The sequence below is a fragment of the Saimiri boliviensis genome, chromosome 8 (genome assembly GCF_048565385.1).
Source record: "Saimiri boliviensis isolate mSaiBol1 chromosome 8, mSaiBol1.pri, whole genome shotgun sequence".
Taxonomy (NCBI): Eukaryota; Metazoa; Chordata; class Mammalia; order Primates; family Cebidae; genus Saimiri; species Saimiri boliviensis.
In genome coordinates, this window is record NC_133456.1 from 37,418,339 (window position 1) to 37,432,086 (window position 13,748).

Genomic DNA, 13,748 nt, shown 5'->3' on the forward strand with positions numbered 1-13,748 from the left:
CACCATCATGCCCAGCTAATTTTTGTATTTTTTAGTAGATGGGGTTTCACCATATTGGCCAGGCTGGTCTTGAACTCCTGTCCTCAGGTGGTCCACCTGCCTTGGCCTCCCAGAGTACTGGGATTACGGGTGTAAGCCACCACACCCAGCCCAGGAGAAATCTTAAAGAATATAAAATAGGATGTTTCAGGGAGAGGGAGAAAGGAGAAGTGAATGCCTTTGTAATTTATTTTCCTCTTTTGTTTTGTTTACATTATTATAATGATTTTATACTGCTTTAATGAAAAATACCTATCTGGGAAGGACCCTAAAATGTTTAAGAAAATTGAATATGGCCAAGCACAGTGGCTCACGCCTGTAATCCCAGAACTTTGGGAAGCCGAGGGGGGCGGATCATGAGGTCAGGAATTCAAGACCAGCCTGACCAACATGGTGGAACCATGTCTCTACTAAAAATACAAAAAACCAAATTAGCCAGGTGTGGTGGTGGGCACCTGTAATCCCAGCTACTTGGAAGGCTGAGGCAGGAGAATCGCTTGAACCCAGGAGGTGGAGGTTGCAGTGAGCCGAGATTGTGCCATTGCACCCCAGCCTGGGTGACAGAGCGAGACTCCGTCCCCAATTCCCCAAAAACAGAAAGTTGAATATTTCTAAATATTTATTTATTACATTGCCCATAAGCCCCAGGAATAAATATTTAAATTAAATATTTATAAAAGCAAATAGGTAATGAGAAATACAATAACATTTGTGAACACTGAAATGGTTTCAACCATTTGCAAACAGCTCCAACGTCCATGGCCCTACAGAAATCTCTAATTTTGTTGATATATGAATTCAAATCCTCCATTGAGAGCGAGTCTCTAAGCTAGTGTGCGAGTCTAGTTGACTGCCCCAAATCCCAATCTTAACTCTTGTTTTCTATATCTTATGGAGCACAGCCTTACTCTTATCATTAAAAAACTGTTATTTCTTATCACATTTTATTGGGAGAAAATTATATGCTATGATAGTCTTTTCAATAAATTCATCTTCATGCCCATAAAGATTATGGGCCTAGTGTATTTGGTATTACGAGACTGTAAATAACATTAAAGATCAAAGTTTTAATTCAAGGCCAGGCATGGTAGCTTACACCTGTGATCCCAGCACTTTTGGGAGGCTGAGGCAGAAGGATCACTTGAATATAGACGTTCAAGACCAGCCTGGGCAAGAGTGAGACCCTGTCTCTAAAAAAAAAAATTTAAAAATTAGCTGGGCATGGTGGCATGTGCCTGAGGTCCCAGGTACTCAGGAGGCTGAGGTGAGATAATTGCATGAGCCCGGCGGGTTGAGGCTGTGGTTAGCTATGATTGCACCATTGCATTATAGCCTCAGCAGCACAGGAAGACCCTGTCCCCCCAGCCAAAAAAAGAATTCAAAGGCTCCATTATGTAATTATTATGTGAATATTGATATACCGTTAAAATCAAAGTCTACTCTATGCCTAACCAATCAGGGGTTTAAATAAAGGCAGCATCAATTAAAACAATAGAAAAGTGTTAAATTCTTTAAAAAGAAACGATATATTCTGCTTTTTTATCCCTAAATCCAAGTTAAAAACAAAAAAGACCCTTCAAAAATTATAGGAGTTACTCAAAAACCTATATATTAAATATCAATCCTTTAATTACTTAGGGCACTAAAACTGGGCAACTATCATATAAAAATAGGGTCACTCTGCAGGATAAAGTTTAAATGATACTTACGGAGGTATCATAGTTCCCAGGTGGAGCAATGTAAGTTACAGTTCCTCTGTTTCGTGGGGGTAACATGATTTTGTGTTTGATAAGCGAGTTCTCATTGACAATTCCATAAATATCTCCGCCAGTGATATGACTACCAATCTAGAAAATAAATGTATTTGCTGTTTAATTTTCAAATAAATGTCAAGTAGAACTTGCCCCTGTTGCTATAATTTAAACCATTTGCCGGATTTATCAATAAAACATTAGTTCTAAAATCTCATGAAGTACAGTTAAGAAAAAATGTAAACCAGCATTCTGTAGTTTGTTTTTATTTGGACTAAGAGTACAACATAGTTCACTAAACATTCATTTTACATTCTTTCAATAACTTCAGAAATTCTTGGTTACACACATACCCGTAGGTTTTTGGAAGGTGTAAAGTCCCATTTGATATCTCTGCTAAGAGCAGACACATTTACTCCTCTGGGGATGTAGATGCTTTGGGTCTGACTGCTGATATCCGACAAAGGTCTTTGAATACCATCAAAAATGGCTCCCATAATGCCAGGACCAAGCTCAACAGAGAGGGGTTTACCAGTGCGAAGTACAGGATCTCCAACAGACACACCAGCTAAAAACAGCAGCTAAGGAAAACCCACTATAAAGGTTTAAAGACACTATTAACAGGAAATACCACAGATTAACAAGGAAATTACACTCAAGAAGTGAAAACAGAAGTTCCCAAACTTTCTCAGTTCACAGCATTAGTAGTGTTTCACTGATTTTTTCAGTGTCCCAGGACAAAAGATTAAATATTTATGTCTAAATAACCTACTATGTATATATGTCCTAACTACTGAGTAGCAATCTGAAAAAATATGTGCATAAGTTGAAAGAAAAAAGAACATTAATTTCAGTCCTAAATATCCGTCATTCTTATGAATGTATATGCCTTTGGAGAACTAGATAATTTTCCAAACTTGCAATCAATTGGAAACCTGTTCCATTTTGATTTTCACGTTACTTGCTTTTGTAGCTTAGCAACTGCCAAAATCTCAGCTTTGCAAAGATATAACTCACAAAAATATAGTATAGCAACATAATGAAACTGTTTATTATCTCAAGTTACTAGTTCATGTGGTGTCTAATAATATGTCTAACATTCCTGTGTTTGCCTCAAAAATTAAAATATCCCAGTATCACATGAGTTTGCTGCAGCTTCCCAGAGTGCCTCTGCAAAGTTTAGAAACCACAGGGCTAAAAATAGAAGCTAATACACTGCTTCACATATACTGCTGAGGAGTATCAGTCTTCTAATAAGGGTATTAGTACTTGGACAAAACCTAAAATCTTAAGCATAAAGTTATTTTGAGAACATACAAATAGGGAAAATAAAACATAAATAAGCATAATGAGTCCACTTTGTTCTCACACATTCGTTGACAGGAATAAAATCAGTACAACTTTTACTGATGGCAATTTAGCAAAATTTATCAAAACTCAAAATGGATGTCTTGACCTAGGAATCCAACTTCTGTGAATTCTTACTATAATTACACTGTAGCACTTTAAAACAACCAAAGACTAGAAACCAAAACTTCTATCATTAAGTGGTTATTTAAGTAAATAAATAATGGTAAATTTATATGATGGAATTATTATATGGCTGTAAAACAAAGAACTAGTGTTATCATGTCATGAATTCTAGAAAGATCTCTAAACATATGTATTTTCTTTTCTTTTCTTTTTTTTTCTTTTTTCTTTTTTTCTTTTTTTTTTTTTTTTTTTTTTTTTTGTTTGTTTGAGACGGGGTTTCGCTCTCTTTGCCCAGGCTGGACTGCAAAGGTGTGATCTTGGTTTACCGCAACCTCCACCTCCTGGATTCAAGCGATTCAACTGCCTCAGCCTCCCAAGTAGCTGGGATTACAGGCATGTACCACCATGCCCAGCTAATTTTGTATTTTTAGTAGAGACAGGGTTTCTACACGTTGGTCAGGCTCGTCTCGAACTCCCGACCTCAAGTGATCCACTCACCTTGGCTTCCCAAAGTGCTGGGAGCACCCAGCCCCTAGACTATGTATTTTCATTTCCAATTTTGATTATGAAAATTTTCAGAACAACAACAAAGTTGAAAGAATTTTACAGTAGACTCTCCATTTCTACCAGCTATATTCTATCTTTAACATTTTACTCTATTTATTACATATCTATTTTCTACAATACATATACTTTTAAGTGAAAAAAAAGCAAGGTGTGTAACAGTACATGTAATATGCTATCCTGTGGGAAAAAGGAAAGAAAAATACAAATATTAGTATTTGCTCATGTATGTAATTACTAAACTAGAAGAATATACAATAAAGGGAACTATAAAAGTGGTTACATATGTGCATGGAGGTGTGTATGTGTTTTGATAAATGGCCAGATACAAGACAACAAAGGCAAGAAGGGTTGTGACTATATTTTCATTTATTTTAAATCTTCAAATCATGTGAAAAATTGAACAGAAGATAAAAGTAACAATAGAAAAAATTATTTTTGATTAGTCATGATTTCATAGCTACAAAAACTTCGATTGTTATTTAAAATTTTTGGATGATTTTGTTTTAAATTGGCACCCAGTACTATAGAGAGATTAGTTATCTGCATGTATGTGTTTTAGAATGGCAAAAATGTTGTACCAAATAAATCTTAATACTCAAAGTATTAATGCTGATTTTGAAAATAAAAATAAAATACATGCATAAGCACTCAAAAAGTGATACCTCTTCACTAGGCTTAAGCCTTTACGTTTATTTTTCATAGAAAATTGAAAATAAATATGTTTAAAAGCCAAAATTATGATAACCAAATAGTAAAGGTTTCCTAGTACTAAAACTGAAATGTAATATGTCACACAGTGCTATTAGAATAGAATGGTGACCGATTTATTTATGGACTTACTATTTTAAACTGAAGTCATGATTGGAGAATGTTATCCACAAAAATCAATATTGTTACTCTGTTTACACTTTCTTCAACAACATATGTCCCACTGAAGAAAAAATTCAGTTGGTCCCCCTGAAGTTCATGAATTACTGAAGCAATAACAGCAATGAAAGTTCACAAGATGATACTAATTTCTTAAAATAAGAGTATTAATTCATAGCACCTTTTTCTCTTTGTTTAACACACCCTTGGGTAATTCAGGTCTCTTCACAACACCAGCATTTCATGCTTCTAATATTATTAGTTGCTGCTACTTTGCTGCGTCCACCTCTGGCTTAAATCCTTAATTTTTTTTTTCCCTTTTCTGAGACAGAGTCTTGCTCTGTAGCCCAGGCTGTAGTGCAGTGGTGTGATCTCAGCTCATTGCAACCTCTGCCTCCCCAGTTCAAGCTATTCTCCTGCCTCAGCTTTCTGAGTAGCTGGGATTACAGGTGCCTACCACCATGCCCAACTGATTTTCATATTTTTACTAGAAATGGGGTTTCACCATGTTGGCCAGGCTGGTCTCGAATTCCTGACCTCAAGTGAACTGCCTGCCTTGGCCCCCCAAAGTGCTGGGATTAAAGCTGTGAGCCACCCACTGTGCCTGGCCTAAATCCTTAAATTTTGAAATACAGAATGAGGCAGGAAATTGAGCCAAAAAGGATACATGTTTCTTCATACACCTGAATAGTAGCCATGTCGCCCTCCAATCGAATAATCTCTCCAACCAACTCGCTGTGGCCCACTCTCACCAGCTCATACATGGCTGCACCCGCCATGTCACAGGCTGTAACCACTGAAGACAGCAAAAGACTATTTTGATGACTTAAGACTCTAGTGCTCTTTGAATAGTCACAAATGACTGAAACACCCAATAAGCCCAATAACATATCTCTCTCATAGATTCATAAGAACGATAAAAACCTACTATGGAATATACTGGTAGTTTCACATAAAGATATATTTTTAGTACATGATATAAAAAGGTAAGCCAAAGATGTTTTATTTACTTAATATACATGAAAATTTTTCAGACATTTCAAGTTCTGCATGGCAAACTTACCTGGTAGGATTCAGATATGTTCTGGGAGTTGCTATGGTACACGGAGTGAAGGCTTTGGGACAATAAAAAAAAAAACTTTTAAAAGTAGAAATCGGAGGCCGGGAGCAGTGGATCATGCCTGTCATCCCAGCACTTTGGGAAGCCAAGGCGGGTGGATCACGAGGTCAAGAGATCGAGACCATCCATGCCAACATGGTGAAATCCTGTCTTTACTAAAAAAAAAAAAATTAGCTGGGATGTGCCTGTATTTACAGCTACTTGGGAGGCTGAGGCAGGAGAAGTGCTTCAACCCGAGAGGCGGAGGTTGCAGTGAGCCAAGATCACGCCACTGCACCCCAGCCTGGCCGCTGGTGACAGAGTGAGACTCTGTCTCAAAAAAAAAAAAAAAAAAAAAAAATAGAAATTGATTGGAATAAATGGTTTAGCTAGTAGTATGGTAGAATGTTTCCTTTGAGAGATAAGACCTAAAGCAACATCTTTACTTTCTAACAATTTATACCAGTGCCTTAAAACTCTTCTGGGACATGGACCTTTCTGATAAACTAATAATAACTCTACTAAAAAAGTTCACAGACACATCTACAAAAATTTTTTTCATAGGCCATAAGAATATTAATAATCAACCACTGCCACCCAGTAAAGTCCCCACTAAGAAGCCTTATATACATACTGAACCAAAATTTGAACTTACTTTTTGGACCATGTTGTCTAGTAAGCAAAAATGACTTTTCTAGCAGGGAAGGAAGGTTGCCATATTTTTAGATATGTGTAAAAATAAATCAATTTTTAATATTTAGCCTTCTGATACAATTGATTCGAACTATGTAATAGGTAATACTTCTGGGGAAACTATTATAGTTTAATAGTTAATTAACTGTTAAAACAATGAAGACTTATTCATTCTATAAATATTTACCTCCATACCTATTACTTAAGAATTAAGATGCATTGAAATACCAGAGATTTAAAATCATATTTCATAAGCCAAAAAAGGATGCCACTGTTCTATTACCTTATTAAATACTTAAGAATTACAAATTGCAGGGGGCAGGGGGAGGAAGAGCATTAGGACAAATGCCTAATGCATGCAGGGCTTAAAACCTAGATGATGGGTGATAGGTACAGCAAACCACCATGGCACATGTATACCTATGTAACAAACCTACACTTTCTGCACATGTATCCCAGAACTTAAAGTAACATTTTTTAAATATTAAAAAAAAAGAATTAAAAATTGTTTCCAGGAGCAGTTTACTACACATTGTCACAGAGTATTTTTTCCTAAATTCTTTGATGGTCTTTTGCCTTTGCTCTACAAGTTCTTGGGTTTAACCTGTCCATCCTAAAGACCCTTATGATCAGTAAAGGACAATTATTTCTCTACATGGCAAAAGATACTGATAACCTTTTTATAACTTGCCAATGAAATCAAGCTCAAACACCAAGTTTTCAGGGGAGAAAAATGAGGCACAGTGACTGACAGTCTTCATTTGCATCAACATAGAAAAAACTGTCATCACCTCTACTGTAACTAGAACAAGAAAAAGACTATATAGCATGAGGTTTTAAGGATAATAAATCACTGAGCAGGTTTTACTTAGAGAAACTGACTCTCAATCACATTTTGTAGTGGGAGTATTCAGTTAACAAAACAAATACTGGAGTAAGATTTATTATTTAAAAAGCAGCACTCCACATTTTGGCAGAATGGACATAAAGTTTGGGTCCTAAAACTTTTTTCCCACAGGTGGTTAATAACGTGACACTTACTCAAAAAGTTTCATAAATGCAAAGAGGAAAAGCTAATATTGCTGAGAAATGCTCTGAGCATTTGAATTATTAAAGTTCAAAGCAAATTAACATTTAATGAATACCTACTATATGCAAGGCATTACATACATATTAAAAGCTATAAACTTCATAGTTTTTTTTAAAATCTCAAATTTAACAAAAAATTAAGACATATATAAAACTAAATACTGGTTATACATTTATACAATCATAACAGGATATCACAAAGTAACACCTTAATAATAATTATCAAATTTAGATAATCAATGCTAGATGAGCCCTTATGATAGAGACACTACTTCAGTCTTATAGTCACTATGAGATCTTCTAAGGACAAACAGAATGTATGCAGGTAAACAGAAAGTTGTATATTTCTATGTAAAATAATTTGAAAAGACATTAATCAAAGTTAGATATCCTTACTTTGAGATTATAATGTATTACTTACCAGGTCCTGAGACCCCATGCACATAACCAAATGTGCTCTCTTTATCTTCATCGAGTATTTTGGGTAGCTTGGAAAAATCCATCATGTTAGTTTACCTACGGTAAATTTAAAAATGTTATAATTATAAACTCTAAAGCAAAAGAACCAATACAGGTAGTCCACTAAGATGAGATCATTCTCATCTTTGGTGTACTCTTGAGTTATTATACTTCTTCAAAGTAGAATATAAAAATTTCCTTTTCCTTAATTTAAAAAAAAAAAAAAATTTAAGAGGCTCTCTGTCACCCAGGCTAGAGTGTGTTGGTACAGTCATAGCTCACTGCAGTCTCAAACGCCTGGACTCTAGCGGCCCTCTCACCTTAACCTTCCAAGTAGCTATGGCTACAGGTGTGTAGCACCATGCCCAGCTAGTGTTTTTGTTTGTTTGCTTGTTTTGAGACAGAATCTAACTCCATCACCCAGGCAGAATGAGGTAGAGGGATCTCTGCTTACTGCAACCTCTGCTTCCCAAGCAATTCCTGTGCCTCAGCCTCCACGATAGCTGGAATTACAAGTGCATGTGATCATGCACAGCTGATTTTTTTATTTTTAGTAGAGATAGTGTTTTGCCATATTGGCCAGGCTGTTCTCAAACTCCTGACCTCAAGTGATCCGCCCAACTCAGCTTCCCAAAGTGCTGGGAATACAGATGTGAGCCACTGAACCCAGCCAAAATTCCTAAAATGTAGTTAAAAGTACCCTCTTCCTGGATGCCTGATGGTTGTATCACAACTGAATTATATCTCTATGTTAGGCATTTCATAGGAAATATCAATAAGTACTGATAAAAACATGAAGTCTTCTCAACAACTTATGCAGCCCTCTAACAACCCCATCCTCAATTACCGCTCTGACTTCTCCAACTACTCTTTTGCTTAATCATGCTGCATATACATACTGACTCTTTGTCAGTTCTCAAAAACACAAGCACATTCTACCTCAGGGCCTTTGCACAGGTTGTTCCTTCTGCTTAAAATGTTCTTCTCCAAAGTATCTGCTCCTACACCTCCTTCAGAGTTTTGTTTTGTTTTGTTTTGTTTTGTTTTGTTTTTAAATTGAGACGGAGTTTCACTCTTGTTACCCAGGCTGGAGTGCAATAGCACGATCTCGGCTCACCGCAACCTCCGTCTCCTGGATTCAGGCAATTCTCCTGCCTCAGCCTCCTGAGTAGCTGGGATTACAGGCACGCGCCACCATGCCCAGCTAATTTTTGTATTTTTAGTAGAGACGGGGTTTCACCATGTTAACCAGAATGGTCTCGATCTCTTGACCTCATGATCCACCCGCCTCGGCCTCCCAAAGTGCTCGGATTACAGGTGTGAGCCACCGCCCCCGGCCTCCTTCAGAGTTTTTTTATTTTTTTTTTAACACAGGGTGTGGCTCTGTCAACTAGGTGGGAGTACAGTGGTATGATCATGGCTCACTGCAGACTCAACTTCCTGGGCTCAAGAAATCCTCCCACCTCATCCTTCCTAGTACCTGGTACCACAGGTGTGTGCTGCCACATCTGGCTAATTTTATTTTATTTTCGTGAAGGATCTCACTATGTTGCCTAGGCTGGTCTTGAACACCTGGACTCAAGTAATTCTCTGGCCTTGGCTTCCCAAAAGTGTTGGGATTACAGGTGTGAGCCACCATGTTCAGCATTCCTTCAGATCTTTACTCAAACGTCACATTCGCCATGAGGCTTCTCTGCCCATTTACTTAAAACTGCAACATCCTCCCTCCTTCCTTACTTTATTTTATACCATAGCACTTTTCACATGTAACAAATGATATATTTTATTTATTTTAAAAGTATTTATTTATTACCTATCTTTAAATTTTAACTAGGAACGGTTTTCCTTTTTTCTTTTAGTGAATCACACCAAATTGTTTAAGAAATTCATTTCAACCTCTTACTTTATAGACATACAATCTAAAAAACACGAACTATCCAAGTTCACATTAAAAACTGGTAACAGATTCCAAAGGAGAAAGTTTATTTTTGACTGCTGGTACACTTTAATAACTATTACCAATTTAATGAGGGAGATGAAATGCATGTACATAGGGAAAGCTAAATAATGTCCCAAAATAACCACAAAGAAAGAGTCATAGATTAATAAGTGATAAAGTACCAAATAATATACTCTTATTTACTGAAAGTTCAAATATTAGAATGTTTAGAGAAGACATCTTGAAGGTCAGGTAGAACAGAAAAGGAAAGGTAGCAAAGACATTGTTGGGGGGTGGTGCCAATAACAAAAGAATAAAAATAAAACATTCAGGAATAGTGAACAGACCAGCCTGACTGGTATAAAAGATTTATATTAGGGCAGCAGTGAGAAATAAGGATGTAAGGGTAAAGACTAATTTGCAGGCCTTGAACTGACTACCAAGATAACAAGTGGCCTTTATCTGATAAACACAAGGAAAGAACTATTGAGGAAGAACTATTATGAGAAAAATGGTACTCAATTACATTAACAGAATTAAAGTAGGAGAGGCAGGATAAGTTGAAAAAGCTTTGGAAATAGGTAAGTCTTCAATGTCAATGGAATTCCATTTATCACATGTTTACAGAGCTTTTGAAGCTTTAAACAGCTGTACAGTGAAGCAACATGACTTAAATGCTCAGTTGAGGTACAAACGCCACGTTGGGAGCAGAGGAGAAACTGATTTCAACAGGAAGAAGTGTAGACCAATATGGATGAAGTATAGTGAACAGGTAGTTGTAAAGTAAGTTTTTGTTTTTGTTTCTTTGAGCAAGTTCTCGCTGTCACACAGGCTGGAGTGCAGTGGCACGATCACGGCTCACTTCAGCCTTGACCTCCTGGGCTCAAGTAATCACCTCAGCTGCCCCCTCTCCTCACCCCACTCAGTAGCTGGCATGACAAATGTGCTCCATCACACCCAGCTAATTTTTACATTTATTGTAAAGACAGGGTTTCACCATGTTGCCCAGATTGGCCTCAAACTCCTGGGCTCAAGTAATCTGCTTTCCTCGGGGTACCAGTGCTGAGATTATAGACATGAGCCACCATGCCCAGCAGAAATTTATTAGGATTCCTGGCTTCCTGAAGATACAGTAGAAGAAGTCATTAAGAACAGATACAGAATCGTAAAAATTGGAATGAGACTTCCTAGAAACTATGAGAGAATACAGGGGAAAACAGAAAGAAGAGTTAAAGACAAATATATTTAATTTGAAAATAGGTTGGGAAAAGTCTTCAAAGAAGTAGTGAACAAATGAATGAGGTGAAATTTCAATCTTCCAAAAATCAAAGATTTTCGGTCAGAGAAGAAACTGACAATCATAAACAGTCTTAAGTTCCTCCTCAGATACGGATATTTCCTCTATAGCATTCATGATACATGGTCATCTGCTCATTAACGTGGAAACAGCATGAGATCTTGGGTCAGCAGACTTGGGATCACATTCTGGTCCTATCAATAACATGCTGCAAAACATCTGGGACAAATCAAAATCTCCTAATATCTGCATTTGAAAAACAATAATAATGCTACCACCTACCCCAGACTTGTGACTGCATTACAAATTTATTTAAAGGTTCCTTGTGGCTGAGCACAGTGGCTCATGCTGGTAATCCCAGCACTTTAGGAGGCCACGGTGCGTGGATCACCTGATATCAGGAGTTCGAGACCAACCTGACCAAGAGGGTGAAACCTCGTCTGTACTAAAAGTACAAAAATTAGCTAGGCATTGTGTTGGGCATCTGTAATTCCAGCTACTCAGGAGGCTGAGGCAGGAGAATCGCTTGAACCCGGGAGGTGGAGGTTGCAGTGAGCCGAGATCACGCCACTGCATTCCAGCCTGGGTGACAAGAAGGAAACTCCGTTTCAAAAAAAAGAAAAAAGTTCCTTGTGAAATGTAAAATGCTTACAAAAATGTCTTCAGTAACACTATTTGAATATAGGTCCTCAATTTGGAAAAAGCCATTCTGTTTTTAGAAATACCATCCCTCATATCCAACCTAAATCTACTTCCCTTAACTTCTATCCTTTGGCCCTATTTTTTCCAATTACCATAGCCATACAAAGTATGCTTCCCCTCCAAGCAAATTCTCTTTAGTGCCTGCCACTGTCCCTCAAACATACTCATTTCATACTGTCCCCCACTCCTGAGACTACTCTTTTCTATAAGTATTTCATGATGTCACTATTTTCTTTAAATGGTACAGATAAAACAAGATTCTAGATGCTGTACGAATGAGTACTAAAGAGTGCTGCTTCATCGGTTCTGAATTCTGCTTTTTTTTTTTTTTTTTTTTTTAAGACAGTCTCATTTTGCTGCCCAGGTTGTAGTGCAGTGGCATGATCCTTGCTCACTACAACCTTCGCCTCCTAGGTTCAAGCAATTCTTGTGCCTCAGCCTCCTGAGTTAAGTGGAACTACAGCATGCGCCACTATGCCCAGATAATTTTTGAATTTTTAGCAGAGACGGGGTTTCCCCATGTTGGCCAGGCTGATCTCGAACTTACAACCTCAAGTGATCTGCCCACCCTGGCCTCCCGAAGTGTTGGGATTATAGGCATGAGCTACTGCACCTGACCCTAAATGCTTCTTTTTATTGAGAGACAAATATCATGATTTGAAGACTTTGAATTTTTTTTTTTTTTTTTTTTTTTTTTAAGACTGAATCTGGTTCTGTTGCCAGGCTGGAATGCAGTGGCACAATCTCAGCTTACTGCAACCTCCAACTTCCTGGTTCATGCAATTCTGCCTCGGCCTCCAGAGTAGCTATGACTACAGGCACGCACAACCATGCCCAGCTAATCTTTGCATTTTTAGTAGAGACCAGGTTTCACTATGCTGGCCAAATGGTCTCGATCTCTTGACCTCATGATCCACCCGCCTCAGCCTCCCAAAGTGCTGGGATTACAGGTGTGAGCCACTGTCTCCCGTCGAAAACTTCGAATTTATGTTGTGTCCTTAGGCAAATCAAATTCTTTCATCCTTTTGAGCCTCAGTTTCATCTGTAAAATCTAATGGGGTTTTTGTGAGGCATTTAACAGTTTGCCTAACAGTAAAGTAATTCTAATGACTACTTTTTTATTTTTTTATTTGTGGAATTTTATTCTGTCAATATAAGCTAAGATCGTCTTTTCTCTAAAGCATCCAGTGATTCTTACCTTGTGATCTGAACCAAATCTAGTCACTTGGCTATTTTTTTCCCCTAGTTATCAGGTGTATTTTATCATAACTTTATTTTCGAAGACCAATTGGATTTTTTTAAGCATTGATGATGTGCCAGCTGCTGGATTATAGATAGAAAACATAATGGAGTAAGACACAATCTTTTGCCCAAGGATCTTCTGGCATGGTGGGATGAAAAGACAAACAGGTAGTTCTTATAAGGTGACATATCTGCTCTCTTAGGAGTACTATAGGCTAGAGATTTAGAAGAGCATAAAGCAATGACATCTAACCTAGACTTGGACAGGATGAAAGTGACTTAACAGGAGGTTAAGCTGAGACTTGGAGGGATGAACAAAGAAGCATCAGCATACCTAGTAAAGCTTCCCTATAGATGGTTGAAACCTGTGGTTCAGAAAGCTATTCTAAAGTTTATGAGGGAATAATGATGTTTGTTCCGATTTTTTTAAACAGGAATTTACATGCTTTCCCTTTAAGACTAAACAATGCATGCCTCCAAATGTATGAGCAATGATTAGCAGAAACCAAATGGGTTTGTTCATATTCAGCT

The 13,748-nt window shown here is 37.5% G+C and overlaps 1 protein-coding gene across 2 annotated transcripts in view; it reads right to left on the reverse strand.

The window, feature by feature from the left end:
- ATP6V1A (ATPase H+ transporting V1 subunit A) overlaps positions 1-13,748 on the reverse strand; it is a 68,725-nt gene that overhangs the window by 33,138 nt on the left and 21,839 nt on the right. The window contains exons 1-5 of one of the 2 annotated variants that reach the window (XM_074404343.1): positions 8,358-9,139; positions 8,000-8,094; positions 5,365-5,493; positions 2,144-2,358; positions 1,749-1,886 (exon numbers count right to left, since the gene is read on the reverse strand). In XM_074404343.1, the coding sequence (XP_074260444.1) occupies positions 1,749-1,886; positions 2,144-2,358; positions 5,365-5,493; positions 8,000-8,084 (567 nt within the window). In that variant the 5' untranslated portion in view covers positions 8,085-8,094; positions 8,358-9,139. Of the gene's footprint in view, positions 1-1,748; positions 1,887-2,143; positions 2,359-5,364; positions 5,494-7,999; positions 8,095-8,357; positions 9,140-13,748 lie in introns of those variants that run through there. The other variant, XM_003935448.4, reaches the window with a different exon arrangement.